General features: G+C 49.4%; 3 protein-coding genes across 3 annotated transcripts in view; 2 read left to right on the top strand and 1 right to left on the bottom strand.

Moving 5' to 3' along the window:
• The first annotated feature begins 477 nt into the window (after window positions 1–477).
• Window positions 478–6,847, top strand: Eif6 (eukaryotic translation initiation factor 6). Its single transcript, XM_034494552.2, has 6 exons — window positions 478–858; window positions 969–1,054; window positions 2,601–2,776; window positions 3,254–3,430; window positions 3,615–3,796; window positions 6,572–6,847. Exons 1-6 carry the CDS (start codon window positions 752–754, stop codon window positions 6,579–6,581), a joined length of 738 nt encoding a protein of 245 aa, XP_034350443.1. The 5' UTR covers window positions 478–751; the 3' UTR covers window positions 6,582–6,847.
• A 525-nt stretch (window positions 6,848–7,372) lies between these two features.
• On the top strand, window positions 7,373–8,897 carry Mmp24os (MMP24 opposite strand). Its single transcript, XM_034495353.2, has 2 exons — window positions 7,373–7,510; window positions 7,589–8,897. Exon 2 carries the CDS (start codon window positions 7,592–7,594, stop codon window positions 7,745–7,747), a length of 156 nt encoding a protein of 51 aa, XP_034351244.1. The 5' UTR covers window positions 7,373–7,510; window positions 7,589–7,591; the 3' UTR covers window positions 7,748–8,897.
• The window catches only part of Mmp24 (matrix metallopeptidase 24), a 45,276-nt gene continuing 24,960 nt past the window's right edge, over window positions 7,588–27,903 (bottom strand). Inside the window, exons 4-9 of the mRNA XM_034495352.2 lie at window positions 26,950–27,254; window positions 18,601–18,762; window positions 16,112–16,326; window positions 14,256–14,394; window positions 12,704–12,970; window positions 7,588–10,927 (exon numbers count right to left, since the gene is read on the bottom strand). Of these exons, the coding sequence (XP_034351243.1) occupies window positions 10,590–10,927; window positions 12,704–12,970; window positions 14,256–14,394; window positions 16,112–16,326; window positions 18,601–18,762; window positions 26,950–27,254 (1,426 nt within the window). The 3' untranslated portion in view covers window positions 7,588–10,589. The remainder of the gene's footprint in view (window positions 10,928–12,703; window positions 12,971–14,255; window positions 14,395–16,111; window positions 16,327–18,600; window positions 18,763–26,949; window positions 27,255–27,903) is intronic.

The following is a 27,903-nucleotide window of genomic DNA, read 5'->3' as shown; positions in this document are numbered from 1 at the left end:
ATGTTTCTCGCCATGCCTCCTCCAACCACTTTATCCTGGTCTCGTTTTTCCTTATAGAACACTCTCTTGGGTGATCTCTACCCCAAATTTCAATCCTCAGCCCTTGATTCTCGCCACTGTTCCAGATTCGCATTTCCGTCCGCGTGGCCCGGCTGGGATCATCCCCTTTCTCAAACCTATCCTTTTCTGTCCTTACTGGGTAAATAAATCCGTCATCAACCCATCTTCAGCCAGACAGCACCGGTTCCTCCTCCTCATTTGCCCAGCCTCAGATTTGATTGATTATTCCTTCTAAAAAGACCCAATAAGAGTCGAAACCAGCAACCTAAAGCTAGAAAACGTGCAAGAGGCGGGGTTTGGAGGAGTCAAACCAAATCTTAAGTAACCTAGTAACCATCGAGTCCTCCCAAAGGGTGGGGCTAGAGTGGCCACCAGCTCGGCTCGGCTCCCGCGAGCTCCCGGAAGCGGGCCTGGGAGGAGGCGGAAACGGAAAGCTAGTTACGGGAGAAGTTGTTGCAGCGTGTAGAGATTAGAGTCGTTTGGTGAGCTGGTGGGATTGTAGGCGGCAAAGGTCAGTTCCGGGCCGCAGGGCGGGAAGATTTGGAGCAAGAGAGCCAGGAGGGGTCCTGTCGGCGCGACCCGGGATCTGAGGGTCCGAGAGGGCGGGGTTGGAGGCGAGGCTGGTTGACCCGGCTCCTGAGTGGATCTGTCGGCCCAGAACCCGCAGTCGTGCAGCCCCCAGGCTTCTTTCATGGCGGTCCGAGCGTCTTTCGAGAACAACTGTGAGGTCGGTTGTTTTGCCAAACTCACTAACACCTACTGCCTGGTGGCCATCGGAGGATCAGAGAACTTCTACAGGTGAGACGAGAGCTATTGGTCCTGAAGCGGCGGGAAGGAAAGGGAGGCCGTGAGCGAGAGATCTGAAAGAGTGAACAACCCCAGTAACCAGCGAATCCATGTTTCTACAGTGTGTTCGAGGGCGAGCTCTCCGATACCATTCCAGTGGTGCACGCATCCATCGCCGGCTGCCGAATCATCGGGCGCATGTGTGTGGGTAAGGTGGATGGAAAACGCCGAGGGACAAATCGAAGCACTATGAGTCATTAATTACCCCTAGTGACCGGGGATTCCCAGGCTTTCGGGTGTCGGTGGACTCTGGAATCTGTCAGGGGTGGGCGGGACTCTAAATGCAGATCAGGAACATTGTCTCGCAAAGACTTGAGAATAGTCGTAGCAAAATAGCATTAAGTGCTATCATTCTTGGTCTCGTTTTTCCTTCACAGTGATACTGAAAAACGGGCTGTGGCTCAGAACTTAGTGACTACCTAAGTCCCACACCTAAGGGCGGAGGAGGATTTGAATCTCTCTCCTGCCCCTGAATATGGACAGGTTGCTTCTTGTTTTTGAGCATCAGCTTCTCCCTCAGGAAATAACTAAGGTCCCAGGTCATTCTGTTCAGCTACATTTAATTCTTACAATCTCTAAGTACAACTCGGGTGTCATCCTTGACAGTTTGACCTCAAAGTACTGTTGATGGCCTCCGACTTTTCCTTTCATCCCCACTTCCCCGGCCTTAGCCGCAAGGTTTGGGCGTCAGTAGTGTGCGCCATTGTGCCTAAGCAGGCCTTCCTTTAACCTGGCACTGTGTCCATTGCTACACTCTTTGTTTCTTGGTTGAGGCTTTTATGTATTTACCTAAAAACATTTTTTTTTTTTAAGCATTAAGCATGGGTGGTGACTCTACATGGTTTCTTATTGTTAATCTTTAATAATAAAACATCTTGGTCTTTTAACTGTGTTCTAGGATATGAAACGGATTTTGACAGGACAAGGGAGATCTTAGCCTGGTCTTTGTTTGCTTGGGTTTGTTTTTTTTTTTTTTTTGGTTTGGTTTGGCTTTTCGAGATAGGGTTTCTCTGTGTATCTCTGGCTGTCCTAGAACTCACTCTGTAGACCAGGCTGGCCTCGAACTCAGAAATTTGCCTGCCTCCGCCTCCCAAGTGCTGAGATTAAAGGCATGTGCCCGGCTAAAAATACCATTCTTATGATAATGAGTATTTAGACAACAGTTTGGTGTCTTAATACTAACTAGTACTACTGTATAAATATAAACATATGTACATATTACTGTTGGATATATAATACCTGTGAGTAGAGTGGAATAGTCACAGGATATGTGACCATTTAGTGTAGTAGATGCTACCAGTAATATCCTAAGTGGATGGCCATTGTATATTCCTGTCAGAGCATAGAGTGGCTCCATGTATTATTGCTAACACTTGATATTGATGGTCTTTGAAATTTTTTTAGCTATTTAGGTAGGTGTGTAGTGTTAGCAAAATGTATTACTAATGCCCGTCCTGAGCTCCCGATATCCCTAGTTGGTAATAATGAGGTGGGTGGTATTAGGATAGATTTCTGGCCATCTGAGGCCTGCTTAGGCGACACCGGTTCATATATGGATCTGTAGTTGAAGGGCTATGGTTTTCCCTTAGAGCTCTCCTAGGAAGCTAATTGGGCTAGAATGGGAGGTCCCTAGAAAGTCTTTCCTATACTCATGGTTTATTTTTTATCCCACTGTGCAATTTTGTTCTCTTCAGGGAACAGGCATGGGCTGCTGGTGCCTAACAACACCACCGACCAGGAGCTGCAGCACATCCGCAACAGCCTTCCGGATTCTGTGCAGATACGGCGGGTGGAGGAGCGGCTCTCCGCCCTTGGCAATGTTACCACCTGCAATGACTATGTGGCCTTAGTCCACCCAGACTTGGACAGGGTGAGGTGGCAGCTTGGTCTGGAAGTTACAGGACTAGCCTTGCCAGTGGTTGGCCATTATCACCCTAAGTCTGGAATTAGGGGTTTCACTTGTGTTTTTCCTTGGGCACTCCAGGTTTTCCTTTCATGGGAATAGTAAGGCTTAGTCTGTAGGGAAGGGCAGTAATCCTTCAGATTTGGAGAGATTGGCCTACTCAGTCCTGGGGTGTGATGGTTGACAGTTGTACTAGGGTATGTGTTAGTGAAAAGGGTGACCTGAAGCCAAGACTCATGTTTTTCAGGGCTTGCCTGGTTTTAGTGACTCCAGGCTGGGCCCAGACTCTTAGCCATACTATGTCTTGGCTCAGTGAGTTTTCCATGTGCAGATTTGTGGTTAAAAGGGACTCAAGGAACCAAGTCTGGGTGGTTGATGCTCAGAGATACCTGGATTTTTGGCCTTCATGTTCTGGATCCTGGGCACAATTCCTTTTGTCATCAGGAGACAGAAGAAATCCTGGCTGATGTGCTCAAGGTGGAAGTCTTCAGACAAACAATTGCTGACCAGGTGTTAGTAGGAAGCTACTGTGTCTTCAGTAATCAAGGAGGTCTGGTGCATCCTAAAACTTCAATAGAGGACCAGGATGAATTGTCTTCCCTTCTTCAAGTCCCCCTTGTGGTAAGCATTTCTGCCATCTGAACCCTATCTATAGAGTCCGTCCCTTTTGTCACCTTTTGGGAGTCTGGGTCATTACCTTCCCTAGTTTGGGACTGGGTCCTTGAGACATGGAACAGACTTGGGAAGAGTCCTCACTGGAGAAGGTAAGAGAACTTGCTTTTGGTACCATGATACTTCTCTTCAGGCAGGCACTGTGAACCGAGGGAGTGAGGTGATTGCTGCTGGGATGGTAGTCAATGACTGGTGTGCTTTCTGTGGTCTGGACACGACCAGCACAGAGCTGTCAGTGGTGGAGAGCGTCTTCAAGCTAAATGAAGCCAAGCCTAGCACCATTGCCACCAGCATGCGGGATTCCCTCATTGACAGGTAATGTTGCCCCTTTTTTGTTTATTTTTCCAGACAGGGTTTCTGTGTAGCCCTGGCTGTCCTAGAACTCCCTCTGTAGACCAGGCTGGCCTCAAACTCAGAGATCCTCCTGCCTCTGCCTCCTGGGTGCTAGGATAAAAGGCGTGCACACCATGCCTGGCTCACTTTTGCCTTTGAGGGGAACTGAAGATGATGGGTCTTTGAACAGGAGTCATACTGTCTTTGTCTTTGTACTGGGAGGTTTAGAGTGAGTATGCACACTGACTGAGAGACACGGACATCGGCTTTTGCTCATGGGCAGGCTGTTTCTGTGACCCGTCTCACTTGGTCACTGACCGTGTTTTACAGTTTGTATTCGCCTATGTGTCTACTGTCTCTAGCTAGTGCCGAAGACCTGACATAGAAAAGAACTGTTGGCTAGGGAAGGTGGGAAGGAAGGCTCCTTAATCACTGAGGAGACCCCAGATTGCTGTGATACTCTTAAACAAGTTGTAGGTGAGTTTTGTAGTGAAATCATGGTATAGATCTGCAGTTCTCAATCTTTCACATATCAGATATTTACATTATAATTCATAACAGTACCAAAATTACAATTTTGAAGTAATGACAAAAATATTATTATGGTTGGGGGTCACCACAACCTGGGGAACTGTATTAAAGGGTCACAGCATTAGGAAGGTTGAGAACCAATGATCTAGACTTTTGTGGATTAAAAAGCCAACCAAGCTGGGCATGGTTGCTCACTCTCATTCCTTGGGCAGTTGGACCAAGACTTCTTATTCTGACCTGGAGTAGCAGCAGGAGAAGATGGCTGTGTAGTTTGGCCTTCTTTCTCTCATCCTGCTGGGGACCTTTCTTAAGGCAGGCCGTGTCCGACTAACACAGATACCTCTGTAAGGATAGAAACTCAGAAGTAGAGACGTGCCCAGTGACAGATGCTCTGCTTTCCATGGAACTGTCCCTCGTCCTGTTGCACTTGTTTGCACTGATGCCAAAATCGGGCAGTGTGGTATATCCTGCCTGCCTCTGAGGGTTCACAGTGGACATGGACGATGCAGTTGCTACATATGCCTTTTAGCTGTTAAAGGAGAAACAAATAGTTCCTTACTTAATTGTCCCCATATGGGCAGCTTGTGAAGCTGGTGAGACATTTCCTGGGATTATAGAAGTTTCTTGAGTGACATTTAGTCTGTTTCAGGAGACAAGAAGGTGTTTAAATACTCGAAAAGAGTGAGGAAGAACCTCACACAGACAGAGAAAATACTGAGTATGTGAAGGATAAAAGTTTTCCCAGAGTGCTGAGAGCTTTAAGTTCCCATATCAGGAAGTTTGGACCGTTAGCCTGAGCTTTTGAGCTTTAGTGGATGTTGGGTGGCCTGTTTATGTAGATTCTTAGTGTAATTGGAGGTTCCTACTATAGGTGGAAATGATAATCCAACTCTGGTTCTTTAAACAATGGTAGTATCATGTGACCCAGCCTGGTTGTGATGAAGCTAGAGGTGTGTGCCACCACAGCTGGCTGTGTGCCTATGTTTTTAAATAAGCTACTCGTTCTGATGAGGACATTTTGGTACTCACACTGACTAACTTTGCTGTTAGAGCTGGTGAACAATTGAGAGTTTTTGCACCGTAGGCAAATGCTGTCCTGTAGGGCTACACCCCAGTCTGAGAAGTTGTTCAACAGCATTTTATGTGCCAGACAGTATTAACGTGATGATGAGAGCATCCCCTGTCCTTTTAGAACTTGGAATTTTGTAGGAGACAGTGTCGATCATTTAATTAAAGAACAGAGTCTTCCTGGTAACAACTGAGATTTCTATAACCTAACAATTGATGCCTATCAAACTAGAGGAAACTGTTGTGAATTTTAGAAACTATTAAAGTTAAGCAGAGCTGCTAGTCTAGTCACTGGTCACTGTGTTCCTGGTAGGCTTTGTCTGTGCTGCTAGACAACAGACAAGGGTATTGGAAAAGAAGGGAGGACTGTTTCCCTTAGGTTTTGGACATGCTTTGAGGTGTCCATGGTCTTTATGATGAAGATAGCAGATTGATATGAGAGACGGTCTAGTGGGTAAAACGCTTGTTGTACGAGCAGTAAGGACTAATGAGCTCAGATTCCCACACTAGGGAAAAGCTGAGCTTGGTGGCACATGTCCATAACTTGGGCTCACTGGCTGCCAATCTAGCAGAGATGGTGGGCTCCAGGTTCAGTGAGAGACCCTGTCTCCAAAAATAAATTGAAGAAGCAACTGAGAAAAGCAGCTGACATCAGCCTCTAATGCTGCATACACAGTAAGCACTTGAGTTTCATTATTAGGCAGTGGTTACCACCTCCAATACGAGTGATTCCCTTATCCTTCAACAGAGCACATCTGTTTTCCAGTCTAGTATTTGTGACTTTGTATCAGTAATAGAGAGTCCTGGAAAAGGAGCCAAAGTTTTGGCCTCTGACCTCTGAGAGGCTTTGGTCTGAGCACATCCTGTCTTCACTGACTTTTCCTTGCTCCCATCTCTTACATCTGAGGCTCGAGTTTATGACCAGGAACTGAACAAATTGGAGACGGGTAGCCCACATGAAAGAGGAAAGAATTGATTTTACTTCTCAAACATAGGGAGTTTTAGGCTAGATTTTATATAGGATACAGTCAATCTGGAACCTTGGGGACAGGTGGGGTTCCAAGTGTAGCTTTTCAGTGACTGAACTAGAACAGGTCTAGGGTGGGGCCACATGTACCTTGTAAAACAGCTACTGATAATATACTTTTCTCTCTGCAGCCTCACATGAGTCACCTGCCATGCTGTCGTGTGGGCTCCTGCCTCTGGACTTTGGCTCATTTTCCATGCCTGAGCTAGTCTGTACCAGATGCTAGTAGTGGGGCATGGCAGAGCTCACCAGAGCTGAATTGTTGATTGCCCAACCCTTCACCTGTGCCATCTCTTGACTATTGTTACTGAAAAGCCTGCCATGTCCTGCTGGCTTCAGTTCTTGTGGCTCTTGGATGAAAGTTCTGCTACCTTGTGCCCCGCCCATTAAAGGACTGCCTCCCACCATCCTCAGTGTGCTGTTTGTGGGAGCCTCAGCTTTCAACACCTCCTATAGCTGTTCCCGGGTTGTGGGGAAGTTGGGTGGGATTGACATGTGGTTTCCCTCAAGAAGATGGGAGACCTGCAGGGTATGGTGGAACACACCTGTAATCCCAGAGGCAGAGTGGATCTCTAGTTCAAAGTCAGCCTCAGTACACATCGAGTTCTCAGACAGCTAGGGATACATGAGATTCCTCCCCTCAAAAAAAGAAAAGAGATGAACAAGAGGAAGTAGTACTGGCCTCTGGGGTTCCAGTTCAAACCAGCTCCTGCCTCTCAGCCTTCCCTAGCCTCAATAAGAAACCTAGCTCTTCTTCCTGCCTGGGCCTTTGTGAGGCCATAGGCACTCAGTTGCAGTGCATTCTGGTCCTGCCTGATCTTGAGGAAGATGGGGTATCTTCCTTGGGAGGCCAGGCGGCCTCCTGTGGCGCCAGCAGGGCCGCGCTGTAAGTGGAGCGGAGCCTTGGGCCCTAGGCGTGGTTGGCCGGTGGCCCAACCTCTCCCTTGCTCGCTGGCCCCGCCCCTGATGTGCGTAGGCTTTCCTCTGTCTTGGCTGCGTCATAACGCTGCTCCTCGCTGCTCCTCCCAGGCCAGACGGCTTCCGCGGCGGACCCGTTTTCACTTCCTGAGGTGAGGGCTAGGGTAAAGGGTGGCTGTGGGTGGGGTGTCACCTGCGCTGGCATGGTACCAAATGGGATTCTGTTACAGACCATGGGCGCTCTCCTGAGTGGTGGCCAGGATGGCCCGGAGCCCGCGCAGCCCCAGCCTCCAGCGCCACAGGGTCCGCAGCAGCCTCAGCCCGAACCTGGCCCATGGGGGCCTCTGGACGACGTGCGCTTTCTAATCGCCTGCACGTCCTGGTACTAACCTGGCCACTTCTGGCCTTCATGCCCTCCTGAGCCTGGCTTTTATCTCCTCACCCTGTCATTTCCTGTCTTGCTCCCTCTGGGCAGAGATTCAAGAAAGATCATGGAGAATGAAAGTCCCACAGGGCCACCTCAGAATTGCACCTCAACTTCAGATTTGTTCCCTACCTCGACAGCCCCTAAACCAGCTCATTCCCAAGCCCCTTTTCAGCTCTGCCCTTGGGCAGATTTCCTGAAGCAGAAGAACCAGATGAGGCCTCCTGGCAGGATCAGGATGCTGTTGAATTCTGGTTTCTCCCTCGCTAGAACTGAGCTGCTGCAGATGTCCCAGGCCATGGCCCCATGTGCCCTGTCTCCACTCCTTGCCACAGTGACCCTCCCATACTCCTGAGGTTCCAGGGGGAGGGGGGCATTGATTGCTGGTTAGATGCATGAGTCAACTGCAGAATTGCATTCCCCAGTCACCCCTTTTTCCCCCCGAAGCTTCTTGAGGGCACACATATGCCCTGATCTTTGTTCCCACACCCCAGGGAAAAGACACTGTATTTCTGTTTTATTTAGAAATGGTTTAAAAAACATTGTACAAAGGCTGATCAGTTTAAAATGTGACCGACACTGAGATGCTGTGATGTCACCCAGGCTGAAAGGAAGCTGAGCTCTGAGGGCTCCAGTGCTTTGCCCCTCTTAACTGCTCTGACCTGGGCTGATGGACAAACAGATGACCGCAGGCAGAAGAATCCAAGATTGGAAGCCTCAAGGCTGAGCCCTCTCTGGGCCCGGCCCTGCATCCCGCACATCTGCAGCCTGGGCTGCCTGCCTCCATTCCCTGCTCTTTCTCTAACTGGCCTTGGAATGCCAGGAGCCAGCAGAGAGCCTGCGGGGCCTAGAGCTTTCAAGAAGTGAGAGCACCAACCTGAGGAGAGGGACCAGGGAATTGGGGGAGGGAGGCCCAGAAGAGAGGACTAGAAGAGACATTTATCTCAGGCCCTGGAAGGGCCCACAGATGGGGACACAGACCCGGCAGGGGCAAATAAGACCTTGTGCTTCATCTGAGGGTAAGATGATTTTTACCCTCAGCCTCTCAGAGCCTCCGGGGATTTCCATGTGAGTGGACAGGTGTGAACTAATAAAGTGCTTTGCAAAGTATAAAACACTGTACAAACCTATGAATCACTAAGTCTCTGCAGTTGTTCCCCGCCTGCCCCAGGGAGCCTGCCCTTGGCCAAAATGAGAAAGAACACAATGGTGAGATGGGACACAGTGGGCCCACATAGGTGCTTCTGGGACAAGAGATTTTACTCAACCACTCCCAGGGCAGCGAGAATCCCTGTCTGTGCTACAGGGTGAGCTGACCCAAATCCCAGAGACCACAGGGCAGGGGCAAGGCCCATGCAGGCTCAGAGGTCAGAGTTGGTATCTGTGACCCACTAGCACCCTGATGGCCGCCTCATACCACTGTTGGGCTTGGCAGAGAGCCATTGAACAACACTGCACCCAGTGGTTTTGGAGCAAGTCAAGCCAAGACTTAGGAACTCCTGTGAGATGTGAAGGGCCTCAGGTTAAAACAACAAAAAGGTCGGTTGGGGTGGGGAGTGAGGGGAAGAAGCCCCAAAGCCTGGGGCTGCTACCAGCTGGGAGTACCCTTTTCCTAAGAGAGATGCAGGAAGATGGCCCAGTGAGCTGGGCTGCCAGGGTCAAGATTGGAGCACAAACACCGCCTCCAGGCCAAAGTTGAGTTGCCTCAGGGAAAATGGGGATGCAGATGGAGCACTTAAAAGGCTGTCTTGGTCCCTTACTTTGAGGCCATGACAAGGGTGACTCTAGAATCATCTCTCTTTAACCTATAGTTAGGCTGAGCCCCCTGGCCACAAAGGGCAGGCTGGAGCAGGGCAGGGGACATTAATGAAGGGGAGTAGAGAGTGGTCACAAACTTGGATCCGCAGCCAGGACCAGGGCCAGCTCCTGACCCAGCTGTTGAGCCTCCTGGACAGGATGACTGCTAGTATCAGGGTGCCCGAGTGGCCTTTGCAGCACCGTGGTCCTTAGTGCCTGGGGAAGGGCCACCACACTGGCCTCATCACCAAGACAGTCACCTCTAGCTGACCTAAAGCCTCAAGTAGCCTTTGCAAAATGGGACTTTAAACAGTAGTGACAGGACATTTTAAATATTCACGACATGACAGCTGGGTCCTTGTGAGATCCAGCTGGGCCACAGCCTTGCCTGCAGCATGTGACCATAAATTCTGAGTCTCAGAGGAGACCTGACAGGTGGAGCAGGTTTCCTGAGGAATCTGCTATTAGCTAGCAGGGGAAACCCAGGCTTTTGCCCACTGTGTTGGCATCAGGGGCACTGCAGCCTTGGAGGATAGTAGGGTAGGGGTGAGGGGACATCTGACCAGCAGGTGTTGGCAGAGGGGACTGGGATTGGTGGCATCTTGGGGTGGGGGTGAGGGCTAGTTCTGGCTTGCCTCAGAGGGCTGGGTCCCAGCCAGGACTGGAGCTGTGGTATCTTGCAGACACCACAGGATGCAGTGACCTCGGGGGCACCTCCTGGCATGATCCTTGCCTCCTGACAGGGCCTGGCCTATTCCCTTGAGTAGAGAGAGGTCTACCCAGGACAGAAGGCTGGCAGCTGGGTGCCAGCTACCCAACCTGGGGCATAGCCACCATCACTCCCTGCCCCACACTCAGCCTAGACCAGTGCACCCACCACTTCAGCTACACATGAACCTGGCCTAGGGCCCTGCTGGCCCCGGTGGGCAGTGGCTAGAGCTGCCCCTCAGACCCTGGTGAGGAAGGGCCTGGCTGGCCAGACCGGGTAGACAGAGAGGGCTCTGGGCTGCTCATACCCACTCCTGGACTGGCCGCTTATAGTAGGTGACGGGCTGAGGGCCCGCCTTGTTCTTGAACTGGAAGATAGTGTAGAGCAGCACCAGGAGGCAGAGGGACAGTGTGCAGGGGACAACCACAGCCACAGCATTCACAGAGCCTGGCACGTCATCGATGGTCACCATGATGTCCACATCATCCTGGGGCAACCTCCGCTCCTTCCGCCGCTCTACCTCCTTCTGCTTGCAGCCCATCCAGTCACGCAGGATGTTGCGTGGGTAGCCTGGCTCCACACTCAGTTTCTGGTTGTCAAACTTCCAGTAGTCCCGACCTTTGTAGAAGTAGGTGTAATCTGTGGAAACGGGAAGGACTTAGCTCCAACACTCCGACACACCCCTAGCACCTGCTCTGGACTAACATGGACCTGGGGTCCTGCAACATTGTGCCAGAGAGGAGCTCCAGGTGGCATGGTAGGTGGAGGGGAGTGGTCTGTTTGGGCCCAAGGTGATTGAGTGCACTGCTCCACGGATTGCACAGTAATCAACACAAAGAAGGACTCCCAGGATGTGGACCGTCCCGCTTGTTAGTTCGAAGGTGCTGGGAAACCACTACGGGATTTTGAGTAGGGCGGGCAAATGCTTTAATTTATACTGCCCAGGCTGGATCTGCCTTAGCATGGAAACAGCTCCATCACACTGTGCCCCAGGCTTCCTATAAGGGTCAGATCAACAAGCACTTGTACAACTCAGTCTCCATAACTCTAGGACCCCAGTCTACTTCTTGTCCCAAGCCCCTGGAGTTGAGAGGAGTTGAGAAATAAGATTTCATTTGTTAGCTGGGCAGTGGTGGCGCATGCCTTTAATCCCAGCACTCGGGAGGCAGAGGCAGGCAGATTTCTGAGTTCGAGACTAGCCTGGTCTACAGAGTGAGTTCCAGGACAGCCAGGACTACACAGAGAAACCCTGTCTCGAAAAAAAACCAAAAACCAAAAAAAAAAAAAAAAGATTTCATTTGTTAGCAGCAGACACCGTGGCTCCACGATTATAGATTTTGGGGGACGGCCTGGGCTTGGGATATATCACTCCCCAACACAGATACAAGTTCTTTAGGATCCTTTTAGTGGCTTTGAAGGCTGGAAGGAAAGGAGGCAGGTGGCAGGCAAGGCAGCTCTGCCCATCACTCCCTGGGCATCTTCCTCAAGACTCCCAGCAACAGCCTTGGCAACCCAGCCAGTCGTCAGACAGCCAAGCGGCTCACTTAGCCGCTCCTCATTGGCTGACTCCCCAGGACTTTCATTGGTCAACGTCTTTGACGTCACCTGTCTCTGAGGCTTGCCAAAGAGGGAGACCACGTGTGTAAAGGATCACATTTTGAAAGTCACTAAACAGTGGTGTCCCTCTGCCTTGTTTATTTCTTTAGCTTTTGTGGCAAGGTTATTTTCTGTCACAGGACTGAGAACTATACAGCTCTTATTTATTGCTTCCGTCCTGAGCCCCTCCCACAAGCTGGTTCTCAGTAATCGGCACGCAGCTAATGACTGAACCCTGCCATTTCACACCAACTGAAATGCTAGTAAGATGATGAGGGCAGCCAGACCTTTTACACGGCATGGACCATGTAGTGGGCATTACGCTAAGTGCGCCCTAGTTTACCTTATGAATCTTTTATCGCCCAGCCCAAAGGTAAGTGCTAGGATCATTCCCATTTCATGGATAGTAGAATAAGAAAAGTTCAACGACTTGCCCACCACTATAGAGAGTAGTGGAGGGGGTCTGGGAACCCACACAGCTCTGGCCAAGTGTCAGTGCTGTTATCCAGGTAGGTCAGTAGACAGTCATGGATGCTTGCTCTGCCTGAGCCTCCTTTGAGAAGCTTCTAATCTGGTAGGGAGACCTGATGGCATATGGTGATTGCCAGGCTAGCCTTCAAACCCCATGAAAAATAACCTTTGAACCACCCCTATCTATCACTGGAAGTTAATTTACTATGTGAACATGGTCTATTTGGGGGCAGTTGTCTGCTATCAAGTTACATTACTCAAATCTGGATACTTCAGAGAAGATGCCTGGCTCTTGAGAATCACATAAAATTAACTCCCCATTCCCACCTCAGCTTGGCCCTTACATACATCCTTCCTTGCTGATGAAGGCTCCTTGTGGAGCCTGCGGGATGCCCTTCCACACGGTGATGGGCTTGGGGTAGCCAGGGTCTGTGGCTCGCCGCTCCTCGCTGTAGCGCCAGTACCGTTCGCCTTTGAAAAAGTAGGTTTTGCCCACAGGTTCCCAGCGCAGAGCTGTGTCAATTCCTTCACGGGGCAGGCAGCTTCCTAGCTCCCCCAAGCTGTGGGGGTACCCAGGCTCCACTGTCACTTCTTTGAACACCCAGTACTTGTCGCCTACAAAGAAGGGAGTATGGAGTCAGCCTACGGGAGCAGCTCAGGACTGGCACAGTCCCACTCACCCATCTTCATCCATGAAATCAGAATGTAAAGTTTTAGCCCCTGGCCCAGCAGATCTGGGAAGCAAAGGCCAATTGTAGCTTTTGGGTAATGTGCACCATGCTACGTGGGCTCTCTGTCCCACATCTTGGTTTAGATGTACCTTTTGAGACAGTCTTTAAAAAAAAAAAAAAATCCCTGGCTAGCTTGAAATTTATTATGTAGAGCAGATTTGTCTCAGACTTTCAGCAATCCCCCTGCCTCTGCCTTCCAAGGGCTGGGATTACAGGTATGGCCACCACACGTGGCTATCTGCTTGACAAGACCCTCTTTCATTTTTGGTGATCTTAGCCATTTCTGTGATATCACATGCCACTGCTCCCTACAGCTGGGGTCAGGTGGGTGTGTGTTCTGATGGAGCAGCAGCTACTGCCACAACAACCTGGGACCTCAGCGTGTTTATAGTGTTCAGAACAGGGAAGGAGTTAATCTTGGTGGAAGCCCCTGTAGGGGAGCAGTCTCAGGATGAAGGAAGCTGCAGCTACTTAGTTTTTGCACACACTGGTCAACTGTTCATAAATATTCACAGCTAGACCACAACAAGGCTTTGCCAATTCTAAGCCTGACCCATATGCAGAAAGTCACCAATTTTCCATGGGTCCAAGTTCCTCGGTCCTTGATGTGGCTGGCTCATGTCAAACAATGCACACCACTCAGGACTTTATGCACTCTTCACATATTGACTTAGGGCCGTCTCAGATCCTCATACTCCTTCATCTGCTGTACCCTCATCTAACTCTGATGATATAGCCCCACCCCTTCATAGCCTGTGCTCTCCCCTGATTCCTGGCTGCTCAAAATTGGGTCAAGTCAAGGTTACCAATGTGAATTTACTCGGAACAGAGCTAGCTCAGGCTGGGCATGTTAGCTTGCTTTCTTCTTCCCTCTATCCTGTTGGCCTGCTTGGGCTCTTACAGAACTGAGAGAATGACCTTGTAGTGGAGTGTGGGTGGCCTTCCTTGTCTTGCCCTGAATTTCAAATGAGTGGGATTTTTTTACCCCATCAACTTTGGTGCTTTCTTGACTTGAGTTTCCCAGATAATATAATTCCTTTCTGCAGAAATCTGACCCTTCAAGAGCCAGTGTCAGCCCGTGGAGGATGTCTGTTTCCCACCACACCTCTTCTGGTTTAGATAGGGAAAAGGAAGCCTCAAAAAAGGGGGGGTGGAAATGCTCACGTTACCTTTGAAGAAGACAAATCTTCCATCCGCTCTTTCATAGGCTGCATCTATGCGGGCAGGCAGGCCCTTCCAGAACTGTTCAATCTGCATGGGATAGCCCTCCTGCACCCGGTTATTGCGCAGGCGCCAGAACCAGCGATCCTGGGGAGGTGCAGGGGAGGAGGGAGTGGAGAGGAGAGAGGCAGGTGGCAGCTTTTACCTCTGAATTCAGTGATCTCAGCCCCAGGGCTCAGGACCAACAAACCCAACCCCAACCCTGGGGCTCAGCCTCACAACCTCCCATAGAGTCTGTCCATCTGTTGCTTCCAACTCTTAAAAGAAGACAGGATGTAACTAACTCTTTATTTAAGCCTCCTGCTGTCCAAGACTATGAGACACACAGCAGATGGGTGTGGGAGAGGTGTGGAAAGGCTCGAAAGAAGTCTGCCATAGCCAGGAGTGGCCACGGGAGGGCAGCAGAGAGTTATTGGTATCAGTTGGGCTGGGTCCCCGGTCTGGTGGGAATCCCAGCATGGTAAAGAGGATGATAAAACCCACACATGCCTGTCAACACTTTGTTGGGAGGATCAGAGAAGTACTAGAGGTGCAGAAGGAACATGACTCAGAAGATAGTACAAACTAGAATTAAAAAAAAATGTGTATGGGTGTGTGGCTGAGTGTATGGATGTACATCATGAGTGTGCATGAGCCTGCAGGCATCAGAAGAGGGCACTGAATTCTCTGGAACTGGCTAGAGGCACTTGTAAGCCCCCATGTGGGTACCGGGAACTGAACCCAGGTCCTCTGCAAGAGCAGTAAGCACTCTTAACCACTGAGGTGGCATTTTAAAAATGTCTTACAAAGCACTTTCAGGTCCAGTTTTTAAAATACTTTATTCTGACTTGAACAACTCTGTCAAGTCAGTCTGACAACAGAGTCTTCAGGAAGGCCAAGGCACATGCCTAGAGCCAGTCGCTTAGTGGGAGGCAGAACGAGGCTAGCCTTCGTGGCCGGATTCTTAGTGACTGAGGCTTGCTGGGGAGACCTTACAAAGGAAAGCACAGTAGCTCTCCTCTGCCACTCAGTGTCATGGAGACCTGTTTTCCAGCTCCTATTTGATGAAGGGCACTTCCTAGTGACTGGGGTGTATGTACCAGCAGGCAGCTTCCAGCTTCCAGCTCTTTTGTGGTGGCATGGTTTCATTTTGCACCCAACATGGAATGACTCTGATGGCCTGGCCATTCTAGCTCTGGCTTTTCCCATAAGGGGCTGAGCTAGCACCAGGTCTGCGTCTCCTCACCTTCTCCCTTTGTCTTGACTGTCTTTCTCCATCCTCCTGCCTACAGCTGTTGATTCTAAAGCTGCTCCTTACCCAAAGACCCTCATCTTAGCATGTTTCCCCAAGGATCTAGCCAGCCCTTAGATCACATGACAGGCTCAGGACAGGGAACATGATATGGCCTGGCCAGTCCCGCCACTCACGCCCTGGCAGGAGCTGTAGACTCTGCCACCCCTGACCAGCCCCTACTCTGCATTGTCATAGCCTCTAATCTCACACATCCTGTGCCAGAAGAATGACTCCCCCAGTTGAATAGCTGAGGTCTGAAGAAGGGTGGGTGACTTGTCCAAAGTCACAGACCCCATCTCCAGCATTTTCCTGAGCATTGGCTCCTTGGAAGCTGTCAGTGTGCTAGTCTCTCCTTGTCACCTTGTAGAACCAAGTTGATTAACCTATCAGTACCAGAAAGAGACTCCGGGTCCTGGCCACTAGACCAGTTCCTATCCAGACCCCACAGAAGCCTGGTTATGGAGCAGGAGCCTGCCCAGCTCCATGGAGGGGAAAGGGACACTCTGGATAGCACTAATCCACTATTCGTACCTTAAACACAAACATCTCTCCTCGGAAGAGGGCCACTGTGTTGAAGTTGCCATCGCAGATGTTGGGTTTGGCACCTGGAGTGGATGGTCGGTCCCCCAGAGGTGGCCGAGGGGGCCTGGGCTGCCGCTCATGTTTCCTCTCAGATGGCGAATGGATCCTGCGGACCGGGAGTGTAGGAAGGGGCCTTGTGGGCTCCAGAGGCTCAGCTGGGGGTCCTGGAGAGAGGGGCTGGATCTTAGGGAGGGCCCAGCTTTCCCTTTCTGTCATCTACCATTGCCCCAACACTACACAGGCAGTTTCCAGGTCAAGTCTGTCCCTCTGACTTCTTGTACCTTCTCCTTGACTTAATGCCCCAGTCTCTGAGAACACAGGTGGGAACAGCTCCTGGATGGGACCTTCACTCTCTGCTCCCCAAGTCTGGCATTTTCCCTTTTTAAGAAGAAGCCTTTGGGCCAGTGTCCTGTCGTCGAACCAGTGTCCCACACCCTCCTTTGCTGCTTTCTCCACACAGGCTGCACTCTGATTTCTAACCACCTCTACTCTTCAGCCAACTGCAAAAGAGCGTCAGCTCCTTTTTCTACCCAGACCACTCGCCAAGATCACCAATGACCTCTGTATCTCGGAATCCAATAGTTATCAGCTCAAACTCTGTTGACGTAATGACTCATCTCAGGGATCTTGGTAATGCAGGTTATGACTCCGAGGGCCTCGGGTGGAGCCAGACAGCATGTCTTCAAGGTCTTAGGTGAAGCCCATGTCACCGGTCTTGCAAAATTCTGAAAACATCTGCCTTGAACCATGTTCCTACTTTTCCAGGGCCCTTCAAGGTTTGTCTGTCCTTGGGGGCTGTCCTATTAACCTCCATTGTTAGGGGTGTCCACCTTACTCCAAAGACTGGATACCCTTGGGGTCACTTTTCTTCCTTCCCTCTGTATTGCCTCTTAGTTTGGGCAGCTCATGGGATCTCCTAAAAGACGTCTATACCTCTAGATCGTCAGGAAGCTCTGGAGATGGACTCACTCAGATCTTTGAGATGAGGGGCTTATCGGCCTCCTGGCTTCAGAGACCCTCACAGCTGTCTCTGACATTCTGTGGCATTAGAAAAGTCCTGCGTCTGTGTTGTCAATAGAGTTGCCTCTGGCCACATGCACATATGGCTATTGAACACTTAAGTGAGTCACTAGTTCTTAGTGGCCAAGGAGGTGAAACTTCAGTGTAAATATAACTTCACTGTAAATATTATAAATTTAAATCTCTCTCTCTCTCTCTCTCTCTCTCTCTCTCTCTCTCTCTCTCTCTCTCTCTGTTTCTCAAAACATGTTTTCTCTGTGTAGCTCTGGATATCCTGAAACTCACTCTGTAGACCAGGCTGGCCTCACGCTCAGAGATCCTTCTGCCTCTGCCTCCCAAGTGCTGGGATTAAAGGTGTGCACCACCACCTGGCTAACATTTATATTTTAACAGCTATTTGTAACTAGTTAGTAACTATGTATTATACACTAACATCCCCAAGTGGATAGCCACCTGGTCTGTGAACTGCAGACTGAGGTATCTTATCATTCTACAATTACAAAGACCAGAACACCCCCAAACTCCCCCCCTCCTTAAAAAAAAAGACAGGGTCTCATGTGTCAGTGGCTGGCCTCAAATTCCTTATGTAGCAGAGATGAATTTGAACTTCTGATCATCTAGAAGGCTGGGATTACAGGTGTGTGCTACCATGTCTGGTTATGTGGTTCTGGGGTACAATAGGTTTCAATTGTAGGACTTCATGTAGGCCAGAGGAGCACTGTACCGGCTGAGCTACGCCCACAGCAGACTCAGAACTTTCTGTTCTCTTGACCTCTTCGTTTTTTCCCTCATCCCCATATCAGATCTGTCAGCAGACCCTGTCCATTCTGCCTCTGGGATAACTTCTAGTACTGGCTGCCTGCCCTGCCTCCTGCTGCTTCACCTGCTGTGATGCAGGACTCTGCACCTCCTCCAGAGGGAGCCCCACTCCTGTGCTTTTGCTCCCCAGCATTTGCTCAAGTGAACTGGCCTTCCCCATCTCAACCAACCTGACTAGACCCTCATGTCAGCCTGACTTGTCCTTGGCAGTGTGGTAGGATTTTCACATCTTATTGAGACAACAAGCTAGCTTCCCATGTGCCCTAAGATCACAGATCCGGTTATGACACCACTCCTCAGGCAGAGTTGTGACTCTCCTAAGTTAGAGTATACTTGGTCCCCATCTGTTAGAGGGAGGTCATGGAGAACAGGAGGTGACAGGGAGATGGGTGGGAAGGATGGAAAGAGGGATGAGTGGGCCTCACTTCACTTTACCTTTCCCAGTCATAGCCTCATCCCCTAGGTTTCCCAATGTGCTGGGGACCTCACAAAAGTCAGCATAGAGACACGGCATCGATGCTGACTGGCAAGGCTCCAACCCCCAACCCGGCACAGCCCATTCTCACAATAGTGACCCTCCGCTCCCCTACAACACACACCGTAAATCTTCTGGATGCCCTGGAGATCATCCTGCGGCAGTTTGAAGTTGTGCGTCTCCATGTATTGGTAGAAGGGTGCCATGATAGCACTAGGGTCATTAGAGTGCTCCAGGCCCAAGGCATGGCCCAGTTCATGCACAGCCACCAGGAAGAGGTCATTGCCTGCAGAGAGGGATATAAGAGGTGCCCGGAGCACCCACTTCATATCAGTCAGGCCATTTCTTAGCATATCAAACACGTAGCATAACCCTTGTCCCTGACCTTTGACTGGACGTTGGGGATATAGAGAAATCAACACACACACACACACACACACACACACACACACACACACCTACCTCTTGGTACAGAGGGTTACATGCAGAATGGCTACACAGTATTCCGGCACTTGGGTGCTTTAACAGATGTAGAAAGATTGAGAACTTATTTTACGATACTAAGGATTGAGTCTTTGGGCCTTGTATATAGCACCAAGCTATCTCCCCAGATCTCTTTCACTTTTCATTTTGAGGCCTCAAACCTGCAATCCTCCTGCCTTAGCCTCCAAATAGCTGGGATTTCATGTCTGTGCTACTAAGTCCCATTTGGATTAGAGGGGGACGCTCAGGGAAGACACCATTAGGTGAAACTTGAGTCCTGAATGGCAAGACATGAGTCTGAAGAATAGACTCAGGGTTACAGAGGAAGAGGGTGGAGCGGCATTCCTGGCAAGGGACTGCAATAACTCAGGTCCAGGAACAAGCAGTTCATCCCATTTGGCTTGAGAACACAGCACTAGAGGAGGGCCAGGGAGAGATGAGGTCAGCCAGGCTGGCAAGCGGGGCTCTGTGATGCCCTACAAAGGAATTTGGATCTGTTTCTTGGCCATGGATGTGTGGGGGTCAGGGATAGCAGGAGAGGGGGCAGAGTGGAGTCACCCTGTTATTCATTGGAGAGGGGGTTAGAGGCAAAGGAGACTTGGGCAGGTAGATCAGTAGGATCGGTTCAGAAGGTGGGGTGCAAATACTGGGGTGCTGGTAGGCAGGTGTCAGGAAACTATGACAAGACAGAAGACAAAGTCCTTGGGTTGGCTGGTTAGTCATCTCCAGGAGGCCTGGTGTGAATAGGGGTAGCTTTGGGGCAGCAGGACCCTAGTCCTGAATCGACTGGCCAAAATTGACATGAGGAGTCACGAACAGGTGGGAACACAATCCTGGTACTGAAATCAGACACAGGATGCTGAACATGAAACCGAGGGGCAGCACTCAATTCAAGATGGGACAGCCCTGCCTTCGTTTCCAGTGCCACACCTTCAGGCTTTGTGAACTCAGGCCAACACTTGAACCCCAATATGCTCGTTTGTAGAAAGGAGAAACTGGATCTGCCTCATTGGTTAAGTGAGGACTGAATACCCAACAGGTATAAGATGCACGGCATAGCTGGGAATGATTCTTCTGCTGCTACACAAAAAGACGTGAGCACAAAAGACGTGAGCTGGGCCAGAGCAAGTCTGTTAACCAGAAAGGTCTCGGTGTTTCAGCAACCAGATTCTCTTAAAGCCAGCTGCCATCAGTTTCTCCTTTTAGCCTTGGGTAGGGCAAGGCCTGAGTTGGTAGACATTAAATAACCATAGTACTGGAAAGAATGCTTTGGCAGTGTCCTGATTTGGGCAGGACACTGTCTCCACAGTTCTGGCTTCTCCCGCTCAGTCTCTGGGATCTGTTCACCCCGAGACCTTTCTCTTATCTCCCAGGCTTACACATGCCCCAGTCCCTTTCTGTCATCTCAAAGTCCACCAGAAGTGGGGAACATTACTGCCTACTCTGCTCTGGTATCCCTGGCAGAGTTACCCTATTTAATTAGGCCTTTGGAAAGTCAGATGAGGGTGGGGGTTATCTGGCATTTCTGAGTAAAGTTTTGGGAAAACAGAAGAACTCCACAGGCTAGACTCAGATTGACTCTCCTGACACCAACACTGTCATCATCAAGTCACCTTTGAGCAAGGGAGAGGAGTGGGGGATGGGCAAGATTACTGCAAGGTTGGCCAAAAGCCTGGGCTGGCCTTCTGCTGAGAAGGGCAGGCTGACAGGAGAAAGCCAGGTTGCCCCCAGCTCCTTGCTCAGGTCCTGGTCCCTTCAGCAGCAGGGAAGCAGTGAGCTCATCTTTTTAGCTCCACTCCAAACAAAGGTGGCTGAGGGAGCTGGCAGAAGGCAGCTCAGTTTCCTGCGGCCTGTCCTGGCTCTGCTCCTGGCTTGCTGATCCACCTGTACAAGCTGTTCAGGGCCTTTGGGACATTCACAGGGACCTCAGCAGGGAGCCAGGGAGCCCTGAGTTCTCTCCACCCTTGTCCTTGGCTTGTGCCCGGTTCTGTGACCAGTGAAATCCCTTGAAGGAAAAAGTCCTGTGGGTTTCATCGCAGGACCACAAGGAAGAGAAGAGCTAGGAAGCTAGCATCCTACCACACAGAACCAGGAGAGCTTTGGTGAGCAGAGGGAGGGAGAGGAGAGGGCAGCCACACTGAGCTTGTGAGGGGACACAGAGGGATGAAGTTGTCAGCTGTGGAGAAGAGCCTAGTGCCTTACGGAGAGGAGGCTCTCAGGGTCTTCACTCCCCAGAGGGTGGGAGGCAGGAAGCAGAGTGTTCAGAACACAGTTTGGGCAGCTCTGCCATGTCCTGGCACTGTGGCATTTTAAGATCTTTCGCCGCACAAAGAGAATACTAGCTGCCTTCCTCCTAAAAGCAGGGGCAGGGATTAATGAGTCAGTGTAAAAAGTGCCCACATCAGGTCCTGGCTCTCGTGGGTCATTACACAGTACCACTGTTGTGTTGAGAGGACCAGTGTCCCCAGCCGTGTGTGGAAGTCTCTGTGCTGTGTAGCATGACAATCTGCTCGGCTACTCCAGTGGACCTTGCCTTTTTCAGGATGGACTCCGTCATTGGGGACTCCCGTCTTCCTAACTCTAATAGAACCCACCCCAAGGCATTTCATTTCCCTTCACCCCTGCATTCTCCCCAGTACTGTCCCCTATGCCTAGAAGACCTCCTTCCTTTAATGTTCACCCCGGTGCCATCTCCCAGGAAACCAGCATGGCAGGGAATGCTGGCTTCTCCACTCCAACAGCATTTTAATCTCAGGCACCTTTAGGTGCTAAAGATGTGGCATCTTGCTTCCACACTGGTCTCTGCTGCCTTCCAACTGTGACTTTTGTCAACACCCAGCAAAGCGTCACTTCCATCACCTGTAAACCGGAGATTATAATCCCTACCTCCCTAGTGGGGCATGAGCTAGTGACCTAAGTGTGGAAAGCTTCTGTCCTGTGAAGCAGGGTGTGGTCATGGAGGCTCTTTCTGGCGAGTCACCTTCCTCCAGGATGGAACTCTCAGGGCTGGGCCCCCTCCCGGCAGAGCTGAGAAAGCGTCTGCTGACTTCACTGCTTGACTCATTTGAAAGAAATGGGGACAGAGGAAGTTTAATAAAAGTGGCTTTAAGGTGTGCTGGCCTAGCTCACCCCTCTGTATGAGAACTACATGCACAATTCAGCAGTACTCTGGGGAGCTGCATGTGTGCATGTGTGTACGTGCCTGTGCATGTATGTTGTATGCATGGACACAGGCCACAGGCATGCTTACCTCTGGGGGCACGGATGTGGAGATTAGAGATGGATGTTGAGAACTCTCTATTGTTCTCCACCCTTCTATCACTTACTTATTTTGAAACAGGGTCTCTCAGTAAACCTGGTGCTTGCTGCTTTGGCTGTCTGGCTGGACAGGGGGCCCACAGTATCTGCCCATTCCTGTTCCCCAGCTTGGGGCTACAGATGAGCGCTGCCACAGCTGGCTCTTATGTGGGTGTTAAGATCCAAACTCGGCTTGAACAGTAAGCACGCCACCCACTGAGCCATCTTCCCTGCCTCACCTTCCCTTTCCCCCCAAACAGGGTTTTTGTATTCCAGGCTGGCCTGGAACTTACTGTGTTGCCCACACTGGTCTCAGAACTGTGACAGTCTTCCTGCCTCGTCTTCTTGAGTGTTAGAGTTATAGATGTGAGTCTAGGAAGGCTTTTAAATACTGGGGCAGTGTGAGGATTGTGATTCTGCAAGTTTGAGTTCAGATATAGACTATATCTTTCCTTCCTTCCTTCCTTCCTTCCTTCCTTCCTTCCTTCCTTCCTTGTTTCTAAATGGGACAGCTTGAATCATCTGTATTTCCTGACAAAGTGAACAAAATGTATCAATACCACCAAGGTAAGATCCTACCCCCAAAGTGAAGCTAAGTCCAGTCAGCCTGCTCTGCTGTGCAGTGCTCAGGAGTCATGAGGAGAGGGACAGGTGAGAGGTGAACCTGAGTCTCATCAAGCAATGACTACACTCAGGACAGCTTCTTCCACGAAAGACAGGGAAATGTGGGGACAGGATGCATCTTAAATGGTAAGACTTTAAAAGAACCATGTGCGATGTGGATCTTGTTTGGATCCTGATTCAAGCCAGCAACTGTAAAAGACATCTGTGGTAAGTAGGGAGCCTGCCAGAGGCTATTAGATTATGTGTCTGTATGTTTGTAGGTGTGCCTGCCTGTGTGTGGGGGGTATGTAGGTCAGAAGTCAGCCCTGGGCATTGTCGCATCTTGTGCTTTGAGACAGGGTCTCCCCCTGGGTCTGGAGGCTCTTAGCCAGCAAGTCTCAGGTATCCCCCTGTCTCCAACTCTCCAGTGCTGGGAGTCCAAGCATATGACACCACACCTGGTTTTTTCACATGGGTTTTGGGAATCAAACTCAGGTCTTCGTGACTCTGCCGGTGCTCCAGGAGTCAGAGTTTAAGAAGTTGTTAACTTCACTGAGCTTGATAATGATTTTGTGGTTATGTAAAATTAGGCCTTTGTTAGTAGTATTACACATTAAAGTAGTCACATATAAGATGATAATATACCTGGGTCTTTCTTTGTTTTTTCTTTTTTCTTTTTTGGTTTTTCGAGACAGGGTTTCTCTGTGTAGCCCTGGCTGTCCTGGAACTCACTCTGTAGACCAGGCTGGCCTCGAACTCAGAAATCTGCCTGCCTCTGCCTCCCAAGTGCTAGGATTAAAGGCGTGTATCACCACTGCCCAGCTACCTCAGTTTTTCTTTAAAATACTTTAGCCATAGGACTGGAGAGATGGCTCCGTGGGTAAGAGCACTGGCTCCTCTTGTAGAGGACCAGGGTTCAGTTCTCAACACCCACATGGCAGCTCACAACCATCTGTAATTCCAGTTCCAGAAGATCTGGCGCCCTTTTCTGGACTCCAAGGACACTGCTTGTGAGGTACTTACATGTATACATAAAATAAAGATAAAATTTTAAAAAAAGTGAAACTCTGTCTTGAAAAAAACCAAAAAATAAATAAATAAAAAATAAAAATAACCACCACCACCACCAACAACAACAACCACAACAATAAACCCCTCTGTTCCAAAATAAAAGTGGAAGAGCTAGGCAGAGTAAGTGCAACAGTGTTGGTGACTGAAACAGAGGTTAGTTATCTATGGGTCTTCCTTGGCTTCCCTCCTTTAGAGAGTTTCCATAATGAAAGAAGAAAGCCAATAATCAGACCAAAGTTCCCAGGACAGCCTGCTCCCTCTCTCTTTGAGCCTATGTGGAAATCAAATGTTACATTATCCAGGTACTTGATAAATCATGTATTTATCATGGATTCCCTTCCTCTCCATTAAACCACCTAGGTCAGTGCTCACCAGCTCACCAGCAGCAGCCACAGACCCATGGCTGTGCTTCTAAGTGTTAGCTGCTCTGTCCCTGTCTTTACAGAGCTAAGTCCTAACTCCAGTCCAGAGAAGACATTAGCCCTCTTGGGATTTCTATCGGGATTGGAGGTTGGTCACCAAACATGGGATTCTGCAATGGTGTCCATTCACAGGTTCGAGGTCCTTCCCACTCGCCACACACACCAGTCTCAGAACTGGAGGCTAAGCCCAGTAAACTCTTCAAAGCAAGGAGTGGGCATGACTGTTGAGATCCCGAGGCTTGGCAGAAGGGGAAGCAGAGGCATTTGTACCTCTGTAGGAAAGTAACCCTTTGAAAATTCAGTTGTATTTTCCACAGCTAAAACTAAAACCTTTCCGGCTAATGGTACCTGGCACATGACAAGGCCTGAGAATGATAAGGTGACACCTTGTCAGTCACCACAGCCATTTGTTGACATCACTCCAACAATGAGAATAAGATAAAGACTAGTTACACAGAGGGCCAGGAAAGTTATCCGGGACATAGGAGAGACGACACCAAGCCAGGGGAAATGGAGCTTCACAGGAAATGAGAGGACCATGACATTGAACAGTCTCATGGTTCCTGGGCTGCACCTTGGCCAAACCATCTCCTGGGCCAGTTTTGGGCAGAGGCTTAGAAGAGTAACCCCCCCCCCCCCGACTTACATAGTGGTCTGGTGTAACCTCAGGGGAGGATCCCATCTACCTACCCCAGACATGGCTTCTGAGGGAAGGGACTGCAGAAAGCCTGCCAGTACCTGTAAGCTGCACCCAGACAGGAAGAACTTTTCTGTTTCCCAAACTCGGTCCACTTAAGAATCAAGATCTCCAGGGACAAGGGTTCATGTTTCTGAAAGACCCTTGGTGGTTCACGTGATTAGGGGTAGGGAAACTTCAAGGACAGAGATGTTTCTCAGGACAGGGCTCTGCATTCTTAAATTTCTAGGTGATTCTCATGGGCCCTGTCGTTTGAGATCCACGGAAGCTCAGCACAGTGGCTGAAGGTATGGGCTCCAGGATTATAACACCCAAACTCCAAACCTCACTTAACTCCTCACTCTAGGACCTTAGACAGAATAATGTTTCTTTGAACCTTTAGCACGCCTATCTGTAAAAAGGGGCAATGATACCTGCTTATGGCGTGATGTATGGAAGGTACTTGGTATAGACTTTAGAACCTTAAATATCCATGAATTACTATCTGTTATAATCTAAAGGCCAAATCCCCTGTCTCTTCTTCCTCCTGCCTCTTGTTGCATTTTCTTGGCACCTCTGCTGCAACAGGGTCTGCCTTGTGACAGGGCTACTAATGTAGACACTGCCTGCCCACTTAATTAAATGCTTAGGTATCCTTTGGTCTTTGTGGGACTTTGTACCATGTGACAGCAGCATTGGAAGAGACCTTAGCGATGACTTAATCTGTCCCTTTGTCTCCACTTCCAGTATGCAGGGATTACACGCCTTACTCATGCTGGGGATTGAACCCGGGGCTTTCTGAGTCCTAGGCAAAGACTACCAATTGAGCCACACCCTTGGGACAATATTGAACTCGGGTTTGAGCTCCAGCACTTCTAGCTACCAATTATGCCATTGGAGCCCCGAGCTCTTCATCTTAAAAGTGGACATGACTTGGTACCATGGTTCAGTGGATAAAGACACTTGCTACCAAGCTTGATGACCCAAGTTCAAGCCCCAGAACATACCTGGTGAGAGGAGAGAAAGAACTTGCACAAGCTCTCCTCTGAACTCTCTGTAGTACACACTTACTCCACAAATAAAAACTAACCAACTAAATGAAATAAATCGATTACTGGAACAAAGAACTGGCTCTAGGTACAGGTACCTGCCACCAGACTTGGCCACCTGAGTCTGTTTTTGTTTTCTGTGTAGTCCTGGCTGTCTTAGAATAAGGGCTGACCTTGAACTCAGAGATCCACCTGCCTTGCCACCTGAGTCTGATTCCTGAGACCTACACAATGGAAGGAGAGAACTGATCTTCCCAAGTTGTCTTCTGACCTCCTGTGGTATGTGCACACCAACATAACACACACACACACACACACACACACACACAAATGAACGTAATACAATTTAAATGGGCATAACACTGTGCCTTTTCCCACTTCTAAGCAAGTTCATATGGATGAACTCTTTAATGACAAGAGCTATTGCTGCCTAATAATGACTGCTATTTCGTGAGTATCCACACCACCACAGTGGTGCAGAACAAGTTGTCTGAGGTGCTAGAATAGGTACGCCACAGCTTAGAGTAACTTTGGGCCGGAGCCCATGCCTTTTGGATTTCAAGCTCCACTTTCATGTCTTCTAACCTGTTTCTTCAGCCTCTAACCCACCATTTTTTTATTCATGGTGCTATCCTGCTTCAGACCAATTAGACAAACTCCTAGGTGGCCTCACCCATCTTTGTGGCTCTGGTCCTGATGGATCAAGTGTTAAGTATTATCAGAGGCCACAGTTCTCACTCTCTTGAGTCCTTCTTAGACAAGAAGCTCTGGAAAGCAGGTCTCTCATCAATGGTGTTCTCCCAGTGCATCCTTTGTGCATCTTTCCCTGAGAGCCTAACAGCCCAACACCCCTTATCCCATCATGTCCTTACCATCATGGTTGGCATTTCCTAGTGTCCAGGGCTCATCTGAATCAAAGTGAGTGTCTCCTCCGATTCCTGGGCCAGGAAAGTAGGCATGGGCTAGGAATCCCCCTTCCCCATCGAATGGGGAGCTGTCACCATGGAAACCAGAAGCAAAGAAGATCATGATGTCTGCCTCCTTCCGGTCACTTTTGATCTCATGGTATGGCACCTCTTCAAAGGTCAGTGGGGTCACCTTCTGCCACACATCGAAGGCCTGACGAATAGCCTTCCGTGTGTCCAGCTCACCCACCTTTGGGGTATAATTGTGAATGCTGGTGAGAGAAAGAAGGGTCATTAGAAGGAAATACAGAATCAGAGATCAGTGGGGCTAAAAGAGACATCAGAGAAGTATGGCCCAGTGGTCTTCACACTTTGAGTCCTAGGATTCTATCCGCTGAGATGTTTTGGGGACTGTCTTCACTGAGCAGGAAGTATACTGGGCCCCCTCAGCCAGAATAGCTTTGTTTTCATCAGAGTTTTTATTCCTGACAAAGCTTATGTTGCATAAGTGATTCCTTCCCATGTGTAGAAAAAAAAAAAAAAAAAAAAAAAAAAAGGTAGATCAAATTCTCTAAGTATAACTCTTCTGTCAGGAGCCATAATGGGACAAGCTAATAATTAGCAGGTGATCATCTTGAAATGCTTGCCTTGGATTATTATATAATCTGTGACAAGTGAGCCCTTATTCAGCAAGGCTGTAAGGGACTCATTTTAGGAAATATCACTGCTATTAATATGCTTTTTCTATTATTATTGTTATAATTATTATTATTAAAAATATGACAATCACTAAGCAATAGCACACCCCTTTGGAGCAGATCTCTGCAGATCCATGAAGATGTACTGTTTTGTGGTGATGCTATATAGACAAATAAATGACTTCTTAAGTCTTAATGATGATCCTATAAGAATTCCTGAAAT

The sequence above is a fragment of the Arvicanthis niloticus genome, chromosome 2 (genome assembly GCF_011762505.2).
Source record: "Arvicanthis niloticus isolate mArvNil1 chromosome 2, mArvNil1.pat.X, whole genome shotgun sequence".
NCBI lineage: Eukaryota > Metazoa > Chordata > Mammalia > Rodentia > Muridae > Arvicanthis > Arvicanthis niloticus.
The sequence above is the reverse complement of the archived record's forward strand: the minus strand, read 5'-3'. Positions and strand labels throughout refer to the sequence as shown.